Below are 13,492 nucleotides of genomic sequence, written 5' to 3'. Positions count from 1 at the left end.
CCCGGGGCCTCCCTTTCTGCTGCGCAGGCGCGTTAACGTCCTCCAGGAGCGGAGTGCGTTTCTCTCCCGGCTGTTAATGCGCGAGCGCCGGGGTGTCGGGCGCCTGCGCAGAGCCGGGGGCCTGCCCCCTGGCCGGAGTCTGGGGGACGAGCCGGCAGCTGGGAGGCGATGGAGCAGAAAAGCGGCCTGGAGGATGGACCGGAGCTGGAGCAGGAGGAGGGAGAGCCTGAGGTGAAGAAGCGCCGACTTCTGTGTGTGGAGTTTGCCTCGGTAGCGACTTGCGACGCTGCCGTGGCTCAGTGCTACCTGGCCGAGAACGATTGGGAGATGGAAGTACGCTTTTGCTGTTTCTCTTTCCCACTCTTTACTTTGGTGGGTGCAGTGCACACGTCCCATCCCTGTGTCTTTGTTTTTCAGAGAGCGCTGAACTCCTACTTCGAGCCGGCCGTGGAGGAGAACGCTTTAAAAAGTCGTCCTGAGACCCCCAATGAGCCCGAGTCCTGGTGAGCGACGACTGGGCCATGGGGGGCTCGTCCGGACGGAGGCATTTGGGTATCGGGTGGCGTTGGGCATCCTGGGACCTGCTGTTGGGCGGGCGGGGTGGAGTAGAGGCAGTTCTCCCGTCAGGATTGCCGGAGGCGGAGGGGTTGTGGTGCCGCGGAAGGAGATGCGCCCCATCAGCTGCCCGAGGTCCAGGCTGTCACTCGAACTTTGGAGTGCGGGGAGAAAGTATCCTTACATGTCATTTTCGACTCGATTTATATATAGGAACTGTGTAAGCGAGAGTTTTGAAACAAATGAAACAAATCCTTTACTGAAGAGTGGTAACTTGGAAGTCGTCTTGCTTCCTATATTGCTGTTTGGCCGACCAGAAAATAGTTTTTATAAAATGCGCATCTTGCCCGTTTTTCGAGTGTTCCTCCCCCAGTTCGCGCACTACTGCTCCTGAAATCCAGGTGCTTTACAAGTTCCTCCACGGTTTGACCACTGTCTGTTGTTCCGGGTTCCTCCCCTGTCACCCTCTCTTTCCTACCCCACAAAACTTCCATGCGTATCAGACTTTCCCTCTCTCCATTGGAATATTTTCTTTTGCCCTTCAACCTAAAGATATTTATCACTTCTACCTAGAACCTTTTTCTCCTTCCTTGCTGAGTAATAATAATCTTAAAAGCCAAGTTTAGCCATGACTTATTTCCAAGAAGCTTTCCCCGATCTTCCGAGTATGGATAAGGTTCCCTTCTTAGGTAATTCTCTAGCATCCTGCCTCACCCCTGTCATAACAACTTAGTTCATATTATAATTGCTCTTTAGTGTTTTTGTATCTCCAGCGAGGCTACCTGTGTGGTAAAGACAATATCTATCATGTTGTTGTCGATTAGACTGATACAATATTTGGCTTGTAATAAACTTTCAGTAAATCGATATTGAGTATATAAAGTTCTCCCAGCTGTATGGGCAGCCTCTACAGTTAAACTGTACATTTTTCTCCCTTTGATCTTTTCAGCTGTCTTGGCTTGCATCTGATAAGATCATTTCATTAGACTCCTTTTCTATCTGCCTGACCTGTAACTGGGAAATTGTTTACCCATCCACAAGTGACAACTGTGGCTCCCATGTTGTTATAACTAGAGCCACTTAGATTAGTAGCTCTTCACCTAGCCCATGCTGGCCAGTCAGATCCTCTGGCTTGGGCTTAGGACCAAGAATGTTAAGTGAATCTTGCTGCCAAGCTGAAGCTGTACATGTTAACTCAGTACCTGTTAGGGACATACCCATCCTCTTTTGTGCATGGGGAAGCTGAAAATACTGGGTTGCAGAGAGAGAATGAAGCAAAGGGAAGCTGAGTAGGATTGAAAGAAAGCCTCGATTGCACTTCCTTAGGGGTAGCTATATTCCTGTAACTGGTTCTTTGACATGTTACTGTTTCCTTGTAAATCCCTCTGTTTTCCTCAGACTAGCCTGTGTTAGCATCTGTTAATTGCCTCCTAAATTGTGGCCAGTAAGAAAATTGGAACAAAATAGTCCCTTAGAAAAAATGTGGATGGAGCTGAGTGATGTTGGGATGGAAGACCGTTAGGAGTCTCCAAGCCCCGAATCATAACCTGGCAAAAAAAACAAGCAAAGTGTGATTCGGCTGTGGTTTGTTGTTCCTTGAGATTCAGATCAAGTGCCAGTGAGAGTGAGGCTTTATGTATAGAATAGAATAAGAATCCACACTAATATAAATACATTTGTCCAGGAATGATGGGAACACTTTGCCTTACAGTAGAATTCCAACTACTAAATGTAGTAGGTATGGTAGGAAAAAACAACCATTTGGGAACTATCATGATAGTAATTGTTTCAGACAGGAATCGTCAATGGATACTAATAGATGAAAGTTGATGAAAAACAGTATCTAGGTGGTCTCACAGTACCTACCCACAAAATCCTTACTGCATGGGGGAGATCATAAAAGTTAACGTGGCCAGTGTTGGGGGCAAACCTGTATCAGGTGCCTCCTGATATGATGCACTGAGGAGGACACACTATCACTTCTGTGTTACTCCTGCCAAAAAATACACAGTCTGAGTCTAATCATAAGAGAACATGAGACAAACCCAACCTGAAGGATATTCTACAAAATCAATGGCTTGTATTCTTCAAAAATATCAAGGTCAGGAGAGAAAAAGCCTGAAGAAGTATTCTGGATTATCAATGATAATTTCCTGATTTTTGATAATTGTACTAGAGTGTACATGTATGTCCTTACTTTTAGGACATACATTTAAAAGTGTTTACGGAAATGTTTCAGAATAGAAAGAATAAAGCAAGTGCATGTTAAATTAAGTAAACTGTTAACCTTTATCTGGCTGAATGGTGAGTAGAATTCTTACTGTTTTCTGAAAGTCCGAAATTATTTCAAAAAAAGTTTAAAAGTTAACTAGACTTGTGATCATTTAAAAAACATTTTTTTTAATTTTTTTGCTTTTTAGGGCCATACCCACTGCATATGGAGGTTCCCAGGGTAGGGGTCCAGTCAGGGCTACAGCTGCCGGCCTACACCAGCCACAGCAACACCAGATCCGGGCAGTGTCTGTAACCTGCACCATAGCTCACGGCACCGCCACCGGATCCTTGACCCACTGAGCAAGGCCAGGGATGGAACCCACATCCTCATGGATCCTAGTTGGGTTCGTTAACTGCTGAGCCACAACGGGAACTCCAAGGTGGTGATCATTTCACAGTGTATACAAATCATTATATTGTGTACCTGAAACTAGTAGAATGTTATATGTTATACTTCAATTTAGAAAAAAACATTTTTAAAGAAGTTAAAACATTGGCATTACAGTCACTTTTTTTGGAGGTTCCCAGGCCAGAGGTCAAATCGGAGCTGTAGCCACTGGCCTACGTCACAGCCATGACAGATCTGAGCCACATCTAGGATCTATACCACAGCTCATGGCAACACTGGATCCTTAACCCACTGAGCAAGGCCAGGGATCAAAACTGTGTCCTCATGGTTACTAGTAAAATTCGTTTCCACTGAGCTATGCAGGGAACTCCAGCAGTCACCTTGTAATAATGTTTTGTCCCTCCACTCAAATGTCTGGGTCTTGGTGGGGAAAGTGGGGTCAGGTGGGCTGGTGGACTAGAGCACATATGTATGGTTTGTCCAGCACTGCAGAGGACTCAGACTTCCCACATGGCAGCTCAAGATTTTTGAACAGAGTTTCCAAAACGCTTGAGTGAAAGCTGCAAGGCTTCTTATGGCCAAACCTTAGAAGTGCCAGGCTATGCTCACAGGATTCTATTGGTCAAGCAGGTCACTAAGGCCCACATTCAAAGGGAAGGCTGTTAGATTTCACCTCTCAGTGAGGGGAATAATGAAGAATCTACAGTGATTATTTACCTAGCAAAATGATATCTTATTTCAAATGTGATTTTAAAGTGAATCCAAATAAATGTGGAAATCTTAGATTACTCATTGTAATTTGAGATCATAGTTTTATAAAATCATTTCAGTGACGTATGTCACTGAAGGATGTTGAATGGGTTATGTAGCTGTGTAGGTGAGTAGACATTTGTTTTTCCTCAGTCATCAGACTCTTTTCTATGGGAAGATACTTTAAGGACTCTTTTGAAATTTATTTACCTATAAAATGAAAGCTGCGAAGACTCACAGAATAATTTTAAATTAATCCATTTATAGATTATTTGCAAAGTTGTGTTTCATTCTGATCTTGCCAGTGTTGACTTAACCAAGGAAGAAACAAGTGATTCCTTTAGTTGTAAAACCAGCACATCTGAAAATGTTCAGCAAGAAGATGGCAGTGTGTTCTCTTTCATTACCTGGAATATAGATGGATTGGACCTAAACAGTCTGCTCGAGAGGGCTCGAGGGGTGTGTTCCTATTTAGCATTGTAAGTATTATTACCTTTGTTTAATGGTAGGGTCATAAAGTACCTTATCTGCCTACAAGGATGGTAACAGTCAAGGTTATGGGCTTTGGAATCAGTCCTGACTTCAGAGTCCAGCTCACTCTCAGAAGCAACATCTGAAAGAATTGGGAGTGATTGCCTCTGAAAGGATTGTGGGTTCGGGTACCGAGAGGACACTTATTTTTCTTCAAAGCCTTCTAGTCCTATTTTATTTACTAAACTTTGTGTATATTATTACTATGGAAAGAAAATTACTAAAACGATCTGTATCTGCCACACACAGCTTAGTGACCTTGTGGAACCACTTGTGAACCACTTCAGTTCTCTGGAGCTCAGTTTTGTTCATGGATAATAATTGTTTCAAGAGGATTGGAAGAGTCAGGAACATTGAAGGCATCTATTAGAGTGTAGGACCATTGTAGGCTCTCAATATTACTAGTTTTTTAGTGTCAGTGAGTCTACCTCTTCTAACTTTAAAGGGTTAGAAAACGTACGTTTTTTAAAAAATTTGGTCTTTGCGGTATTGTTTGTTAAATAGCACATTCCTTTCTCATTTTATAGTTATTCAAAGATCAGTAGAAATGTCAAATATCAGTTGTCCTAGAGGATTATAGTTTTGGGTTTCTCTTATGCTGTGGTATTTTCCTAATCTAGGTAGATGCAAATGAAATGGTATATACCTGGTGTTTATCAAAAATTGATATTTTTAATTAGGTACAGCCCAGATGTGATATTTCTACAGGAAGTTATTCCCCCGTATTATACCTACCTTAAGAAGAAAGCAAGTAGTTATGAGATTATTACAGGTAACATTTTCCTGTTATTTAACTTGTCTTTTTCTTTGAAAAACAAGTCAGTGAAAGAGATGAATCAAAGTTAGAACATAGGAAAAAGCACAAATAGGATAGGTTTGAGGAAAAATAAGCCAGACACAGGATACTTAAAAAAAAAAATTATAGAATATGTTACACATGTGAAAAAAGTGGTTGAAATGGGTGATTTTTCAGGAAAATATATATTGCCAAAATTTGAGGCACTGAGTTTGGTGAAATTAAATTGTTAAAAAGTGTTTAACCGATGATTGCATTGTGGTTATGCTTTTTCAAAGAGTATTAATTACTTTTTATTTATTTTCTTTTTTATTCCTTTGCCCCAAATATTTTAGTTTTTTGATCTTTCCTCTGTTTTGTTTTTAACTAAAGGCATTTAATGTATATTAAATGGGAGAATTAATATATTCAGCTATATGTAATATATATATATATAATCAGCTATATTTCTTGATTTTTGGCTAAATCTCATAGTTTCTTTAATTTTCACTTTTACCTAATGTATGATTTTAATTTTGATTTACTTTTTAATCCATAATTGCTAAGGAAAGTGTTCTTCTCTGTCTCTTTATGCAACAACTTTTTTCGTGGTTTTTTTTTTTTTTTTTTTTTAGCTTTTTTTTGGTTTTGCTTTTTAGGGCTGCACTCACGGTATATGGAAGTTCCAGCCTAGGGATCAAATTGGAGCTGCAGCTACTGGTCTGTGCCACAGCCACAGCAGTGTGGGATCTGAGCTGCATCTGCAACTATACCACAGCTCACAGCAACACCAGATCCTTAACCTGCTGGGCAAGGCCAGGGATCTGCATCCTCACGGATGCTAGTCAGATTCGTTTCCGCTGAATCATGATGGGAACTCCTACACTAGGATTTTTAAAAGCCTCCCAGGTTGATTCTAATATGCAGTGAAGTTTGAGAACCTCTGAACTCAAGGTTAGGAATCTCCCTTGACCCTAGTACACATATAGGGTCTGTGACACCGCAGCTCACGGCAACAGTGGATCCTTAACCCACTGAGTAAGGCCAGGGATCAAACCCACATCCTTATGGATACTAGTCAGGCTCTTTTATGCTGAGCCACAACAGGAACTCCCTGCAACAACTTTTCTGCTTTCTCTCAGGGATTCTTTTTGCCTGTTTTATGTTTTGAATATCTGGTTTTCTGAATCCCATACTTTCTTCCTTGTTGACTTAACTTCCTTATTTTATTGGAATGCATTCTCTGGTCACTTTCATAGAAGTAGTACCTGGGGAGTGAAGTTTTTGAATCCCAGCATATTTGGAAATGCTAATGTTCTGTCCTCATAGTTTGTTGATAGTTCGGCTGGACATAGATTTCTAGTTAGAAAGTCATTTTCCTGCAGAATTTTGAAGGCATGATTTCAGTGTTTATTTCTAGTTTCCATTATTGATGATCAAAAGTCTGATGTCATTCTAATTCCTGTTCTTTTCATCCCTCCATCTCCCCTCTGGAAGCCTCGAGGCTTGCTTGCTTGCCTGCTTGCTTGCTTGCTCTCTTTCTTTCTTTCTTTCTTTCGCTTTTTATGGCTGCACCTGAGGTATATGGAAGTTCTCAGGCTAGGGGTCCGAATCAGAGCTGCAGCTGCCAGCTTACACCACAGCCACAGCAGTGTCAGAACTGAGCCATGTCTATGACCTACACCACAGCTCACGCAATGCCGGATCCTTAACCCAGTGAGTGAGGCCAGGGTTCAAACCCACATCCTCACGGATACTAGTTGGGTTTGTTACCACTGAGCCACAACGGGAACTCCCAAGGTGTTTCTTTTAACCCCAGTGTTCTTTGGGTCTTTTTTTCATTTATTATGGTGACCACTTGGTGGGACCTTTCAGTTTGGAGGTGTGTGACCTTCGGTTCTGCAAATTCTTTTTTTCTATCTCTTCTCTCCTTCCTCTTCCTCCTCCTCCATCCTCTCCCTCTCCTCCTCCTCTCCTGCAGGCCTGCCACCTGCCGTCTTTCTAGTCTGCTGCTCTCCTCCCTGCTCCCCCCTCCCATTCTTCCTTTTCATCATGTTCCTCTTTTCCTGGTTTCTCTCTGTCTGATAAACTAGTTACCACGTCTCCGTTTTCTTTGTTCTGCAAAAAACTTGGATGCTTTCATTTGCTATCATTCCACTTCTATTCTCTTTTCTTGCAAGTTTATATCTTTCTAAATTTTTTTTATTTATTTACTCTGATTTTTCTGATACTTCCAATGTGAAAACTGACTGCACATCAGGTTGCCTTAGTTTCAGTCCCATCTACTCTGTCTTTCAGAAATTTTTCAGAATTTCATGATTAATATTAGCACTGTTAACTATTTTGGGCATGTAGGTAAATTTTATTTTTGTATTTCTTCTGTACTTCAGGTTACATTTTCTGAAGGTCAGATAAACATAAAGACTTATTTGGCCATCATCAACTACGTTGAAATATTAGTTTACTTTTAAGATTTAGATCCATTTAAATAACTGTACCTGTTTGTTGTAAAATCTCCATTAGGGCAACTTGTGATAAACTGCAGATATTCTAACCTCTCAGCCTAAATTCTTTTCTGCAAACATTTGAAGGTAATGAAGAAGGATATTTCACAGCTATAATGTTGAAGAAATCGAGAGTGAAATTTAAAAGCCAAGAGATTATTCCTTTTCCAAATACAAAAATGATGAGAAACCTTTTGTGTGTGCATGTAAGTAATTTTTTTAAATTGACTTTTTTAAAAAGAATGAGCTGTTTTTTCAATAGTTTCATGATGATGTCTCTTTAAAAAAAACATTGTCTTTGGAGAAATATTTGCTCCTCACTTATAGGTTCTTTTAAATAGTCTTAAAGAACTTTATAAATTAAGTTTTCCCATACAGTTCAAATATAGAAAAATTTATTTAAAAAATCCTTGATTCATTAAATATTTTCTTAGAATGTAGGAGTTTGTGGTTTTTTGGGTTTTTTTTTTATTAAATGCACTGTACTTGGTACTGTGTTGCACTCCTTGAGTCTTACAAAAATGAGCCAAGTTGATCTTGCTCTCATAGAATTCATAGATTAGCAGGGGAGAGATTGCATGTATAGTAACTAAAATAAAGGAAAGGTGCAAATGCCATGGGAGAGGTGGAGTGATTTGCCATGGAAGTCTAGAGAAAGGAGAGATGACTTTTAGCTGCATTGTTGAGTGAAAGTTTCACAATGGAATTGGGCCTTGAAAAAGATGTAAGATGTAGACATTTAGAACAGTGCAATTGGCAGAACCACCATGGGAAAACTTTGCAATTGCAAATCACAGGGTGTGTGTATACATATACATATATATATATGAAAGAGGGTACATGTAAGTATAAATGAGCCTTCTATTGAATTGGGAGTAAAAGGCACAAAAAGGGTTAGTGTGGCAAGACGTTGGTAAAGTAGGTTGGATCCAGATTATAGGATATTACGAATGCCCAATATGAGTGAATTTGGGCTTGACTCTGCAGGCAGATAGTTTAAATAATGACAAATCCTACATGTTGGATATCTTAACTGCAAGTGGTAAATGATTCTCATTTATTCGTTTAAGTGACGTTATTTTGAGTTTCCTATGCACCAGCCTCAATAACACAGCAGTAAATAAAAGCCATCTTTGCTTTCAAATGACTCACGGCTTTGTAGGAGAGAGGTACTGGTACTGTAGTTCAGTCTAGGAGACTTTATAAACAGTCTACACACAGCATGCTAAAGGACAATAAGGGAGGGAGCCACTGATGCCTGGACGTTGGGGAAGGGCTCTCAGCAGAGTCAACATCAGAGGTGGTCTTGCTTAGTATTGTTTGGGAGCAGGGTTAGCACCTTACGCTTCAACTTGTAAAAATAAGCACAGTGCTGATTATACAGTTTAACTTTAGTAAATATTTACCAATCGACTGCATAATTGTTGAGTCTTTTATCAAAGTCCAGCATTATGGTTTGGAGATCACTATAACAACCCTAATTATCCTGTTGCAGGTGAGTGTGTCAGGAAATGAACTTTGCCTTATGACTTCTCACTTGGAGAGCACCAGAGGGCATGCCGAGGAACGAATGAATCAGCTGAAAATGGTTTTAAAGAAAATGCAAGAGGCTCCAGAGTCAGCTACAGTTATATTTGCAGGAGATACAAATTTAAGGGATCAAGAAGTGAGTGATGACGTCACTTCAGTGTATGGGCAGATTATTGCTTTGGAAACTAATTTGGTTTCTTTTGACTGAAGCTGTTAAAACTAGGACCTTCATCCGTACATAGTGTAAAAGTGACCTTGCAGATGCAATTCAACAAATAATTATTTAGTCTCTGCTGTGTGCCTAGTACAGGGAAGCAGAGATAGAAGCGGCTGTTACATTGTGAAAACAAATATGGCACATGAGGTAGACACCAAATGACATATGTTAACAAGAGGAGTATAGGGGAAATAATGACTAGAAGAGTTTAGAAAAGGTAGTTTATTTGCAGTTTCTTCAGTTGTAAGGTGAGAACAGAACAATTTGACCAGGATAGCTGTCCCTAATTCTTCTGAGGTTTTCTTTTTTCAACCTTTTTTACCTTCATGACATTGGATTTTGGAATGACTTCTTGGATATGATACCAAAAGCACAGATAACAAGAGAAAAAAATAGATAAGGTGGACTTTATCAAAATTAAAAACAAAATTACATCAAAGGATATTATCAATGGAGTGAAAAGGCAGTCTATGGAATGGTAAAAATTATTTGCAAGTCATATATCAGATGAGCAATTAATATTCAAAATATTCAGAGAACTCCTACAATTTAAAAAAACAGTTTAAAAAAAACTTCATTAGGAGTTTCAGTGGTGGCTCAGTGGGTTAAAAACTAGATACAGTGTACATGAGGATGAGGGTTTGCTCCCTGGCCTTGCTTAGTGGGTTAAGGCCAGAACTGCCTCAACATGCAGTGAAGGTCGCAGATGCAGCTCAGATCTGGTGTGGCTTTGGCTGTGGCTGTGGTATAGGCCAGCAGCTTCAGCTCTGATTCAACCCCTAGCCCAGGAACTTCGCTATGTAGGTACAGCCCAAAAAAGAAAATAAATAAATAAATACCTCATTAAAAAATGGGCAAAAAATTTAGACATTTCTCCAAAGATATGCAGATGGCCAATTAGGTACTTGACAAGGTGTTCAACATAACTAGTTACTAAAAGAAAACGCAAATCGAAACCGTGGTGAGATAGCACTTCACGTCCATTATAATGACTATTATTTACAAAAAAAACCCAAAAGAACAAGTGTTGGCAAGGATGTGGAGAAATTGGAACCCTTGTGCATTGCTATTGGGAATGTAAAATGGTGTAGCTGCTGTGCAACATGATGTGGGGGTTCCTCCAGAAATTAAACATAGACTTTCCATATGATAGAGCACTTTTGGCTTCTGGGTAAATACCTAAAACAAGAACAGAGGCTCAAAGTGTTGTTCATAGCATTATTCACAATAGCGAAAATACGGAAGCAGCCTAAGTGTCCATTAACAGATGAATGGATAAACAAAATGTGTATACATGTAATGGGATATTATTCAGTCATAAAAAGGAAGGCAATATTGACACAAGCTGTAACATGAATGAACCCTGAAAACCTTATGCTAAGTGAAATAAGCCAGTAACAAAAGGACAAATATTTGATGATTCCTCTTATGTGAGTTTCCTAAAGTAGTCAGATTCATACAGACAGAAAGGAGAATGATGGTTGCCAGGGGCTAGGGGAGGGTGGAATGGGGACTTGGGTTTGATGGGTACAGAGTTCAATCTGGGAAACTGAAAATGTTCCAGAGATGGATGGTAGTGCTATCATGTGAATGTACTTAATGTCATAGAGTAAATTTTAAGGAGTTCATGTTGTGGCTCAGTGGAAACGAATCAAACTAGTATTCCATGAGGATGTGGGTTCGATCCCTGGCCTCGCTCAATGAGTTGGGGATCCGGTGTTGCCGTGAGCTGTGGTATAGGTTGCAGATGCAGCTTGGATGTGGCGTTGCTATGGCTGGTGGTAGGCTGGCAGCTGTAGCTCTGATTTGACCTCTAGCCTGGGAATTTCCATATGCCTCGGGTGTGGTCCTAAAGAGCAAAAAAAAAAAAAAAAAAAAAAAAAAAAAAAAATTTATGTATACTTTACCACAGTAGATTTTTTTTTTTTTAATCCTGGAGTGCGAATTGAGAGAAAAAGTTAATGTTGTTAGTAAATTTCAAATAAAGCTGGAGGCATTTGACATTATTGGACCATATAAATGGTACACTTCTAAATTTATAGATTAACCGTTTTGCCTTCTTTGCACTTATGTACGTTTTTAAAAAACTACTAATAGCAATAACTGAGGCCATGGGTTTTCAGTCTTCTGAATTTTATCTGACACCCAAAATTAGGAATCTGTTTATAGCAGGAGAGAAGGGGCAAGTTTCAGACCTCTTGCTCTTTTGATATTTTTATATTATCTACCTATTATCATACAGCAAATAATATATCTAGTTATATCTAATACTTTTGCATTTACAAATAATAAGTAATCTGTGGCATTCTGATTTGAAATGTTGCGCTTAGACGTGATAATAGTAGAGACCTTTTTAGCTCAAGGGAAAGAAGACTGATAAGAGTTTTCCTTTTCTTTCTAGGTTACCAAATGTGGTGGCTTACCCAACAACATTTTGGATGTCTGGGAGTTTTTGGGCAAACCTAAGCATTGTCAGTATACATGGGATACCCAAATGAACTCTAATCTTGGAATAGCTGCTACTTGTAAGCTTCGTTTTGATCGAATATTTTTTAGAGCAGCAGCAGAAGGCAGCCACATCATTCCCCGAAGCTTGGACCTCCTTGGGTTGGAAAAACTGGACTGTGGTAGATTTCCTAGTGATCACTGGGGTCTTCTGTGCAATTTAGATGTAATATTGTGAAATGCCTTTCAAATATGAGTTTTAAGTTTTCTGAATCATTTTGTTCTTTGTTTTTGCAAATAGAATTTCTACCCTCTTGGAGAGGTAGTTTAACATGGAGGAATTCATATACTGGATCATTGTAACAGAAGAGAAAACTACTGTGATTTTATTTTGTGGATTGTGTCCTCAGATTTCATAACTAAATCTCAGTATTTATTTAAACTAAAGCATACCTGTGTTCTGAACATGTGGCCTCTTAATGAGGGGCTATTAGAGCTTGTAATAGTGCTCATAGCTGCTGGCTGGGTTTCAAGCAATGCCATGTTGTCTGTAGATGAGACTTTATATTGATTTATTTTTTAAATCCAGTACCCAAATAGTTAATATTTTAAATAAATCTTTTAAAAAAAGGAGGTTACTGTATCCTGGGGATTGGATCTTTTAATAATATTTCACAGATCCAGATAATCTTAAATGAAAAAGCTGTGATCATCTGCATTTAAGTAGACTTCAACTGTCCTGCATCAGACTTTATTTTTGTTAGTTAACAGTACCTATTTGGTAAGCTAGAAATGAACTCATGATTTAAAATTCCTTAACTTCTGGAATTCCTGCTGTGGTGCAGTGGGTTAAGAATCTGACTACAGCACCTTGGGTTGCTGCAGAGGTGCAAGTTCGATCTCTGCCCCAGTGCAGTGGGTTAAAGGATCTGGCATTGCTGCAGGTACAGCTCAGATTCAGTCTCTGGCCCAGGAACTTCCACATGCCATGGTTGTGGCCATTAAAAAAAATTCCTTAACTTCTAAAAACTCATGTTTGTAATTATGTCACCAACAGAGGCAAATGGCTTGATAGTGATTAAAGTCTGTTTTATAGCAGCATTGGACTTTTTTCTAAGACGAAAATAAACATATAAAGAGAAACAGCCTTTTAGTTTTGCTACTTGTACAATTGAAATTTTTTCCAGAAGTGAATAAGGAATACTTCCCTGTGTGCTTTAAGGAAACATATTTTTTTCCCATAGGAGAATGTACTTTAAATAAAGAATTTTGGTTGTTTATAGTTTGTTTAAATATGTTTTTGTGCTCAAGATAGGATTGAAGTTTTTACCTGCTTTCTGTTTCTGGCTCCGCTGCTACTGCTTCACCTTTGTATGGAAGAAAACAGCTTTCCACATTGCTTCTCACTCTGCCAAGTATTACCAAGAATACATTGACCTCCTCAGTATACAAAAAGTAAAGCTAGTTGGTGATAATTAGGAGTGGCAGAACCTAATTTTCATCGAAGGTGTCAAAATTAACTAAAACACATAAAAGACAAGCTGATTTTATATATAACATTT

At 39.4% G+C, this 13,492-nt stretch overlaps 1 protein-coding gene across 2 annotated transcripts; it reads left to right on the top strand.

Moving 5' to 3' along the window:
• Window positions 1-127: 127 nt before the first annotated feature.
• On the top strand, window positions 128-13,212 carry TDP2 (tyrosyl-DNA phosphodiesterase 2). 2 transcript variants are annotated; one of them, NM_001243686.1, is given in 7 exon segments: window positions 128-333; window positions 418-503; window positions 4,234-4,407; window positions 5,140-5,231; window positions 7,826-7,944; window positions 9,234-9,404; window positions 11,887-13,212. In NM_001243686.1, coding segments are annotated over 7 exon segments (1,089 nt in total). In that variant the 5' UTR covers window positions 128-168; the 3' UTR covers window positions 12,169-13,212.
• The last annotated feature ends 280 nt before the right edge of the window (window positions 13,213-13,492 follow it).

This window comes from Sus scrofa, chromosome 7, assembly GCF_054392235.1.
Source record: "Sus scrofa isolate SSC_HxYL_T2T_F1_AM1 chromosome 7, Sscrofa_HxYL_maternal_Yorkshire_Landrace_v2.0, whole genome shotgun sequence".
In the NCBI taxonomy this organism is placed as follows: Eukaryota; Metazoa; Chordata; class Mammalia; order Artiodactyla; family Suidae; genus Sus; species Sus scrofa.
The sequence above is the reverse complement of the archived record's forward strand: the minus strand, read 5'-3'. Positions and strand labels throughout refer to the sequence as shown.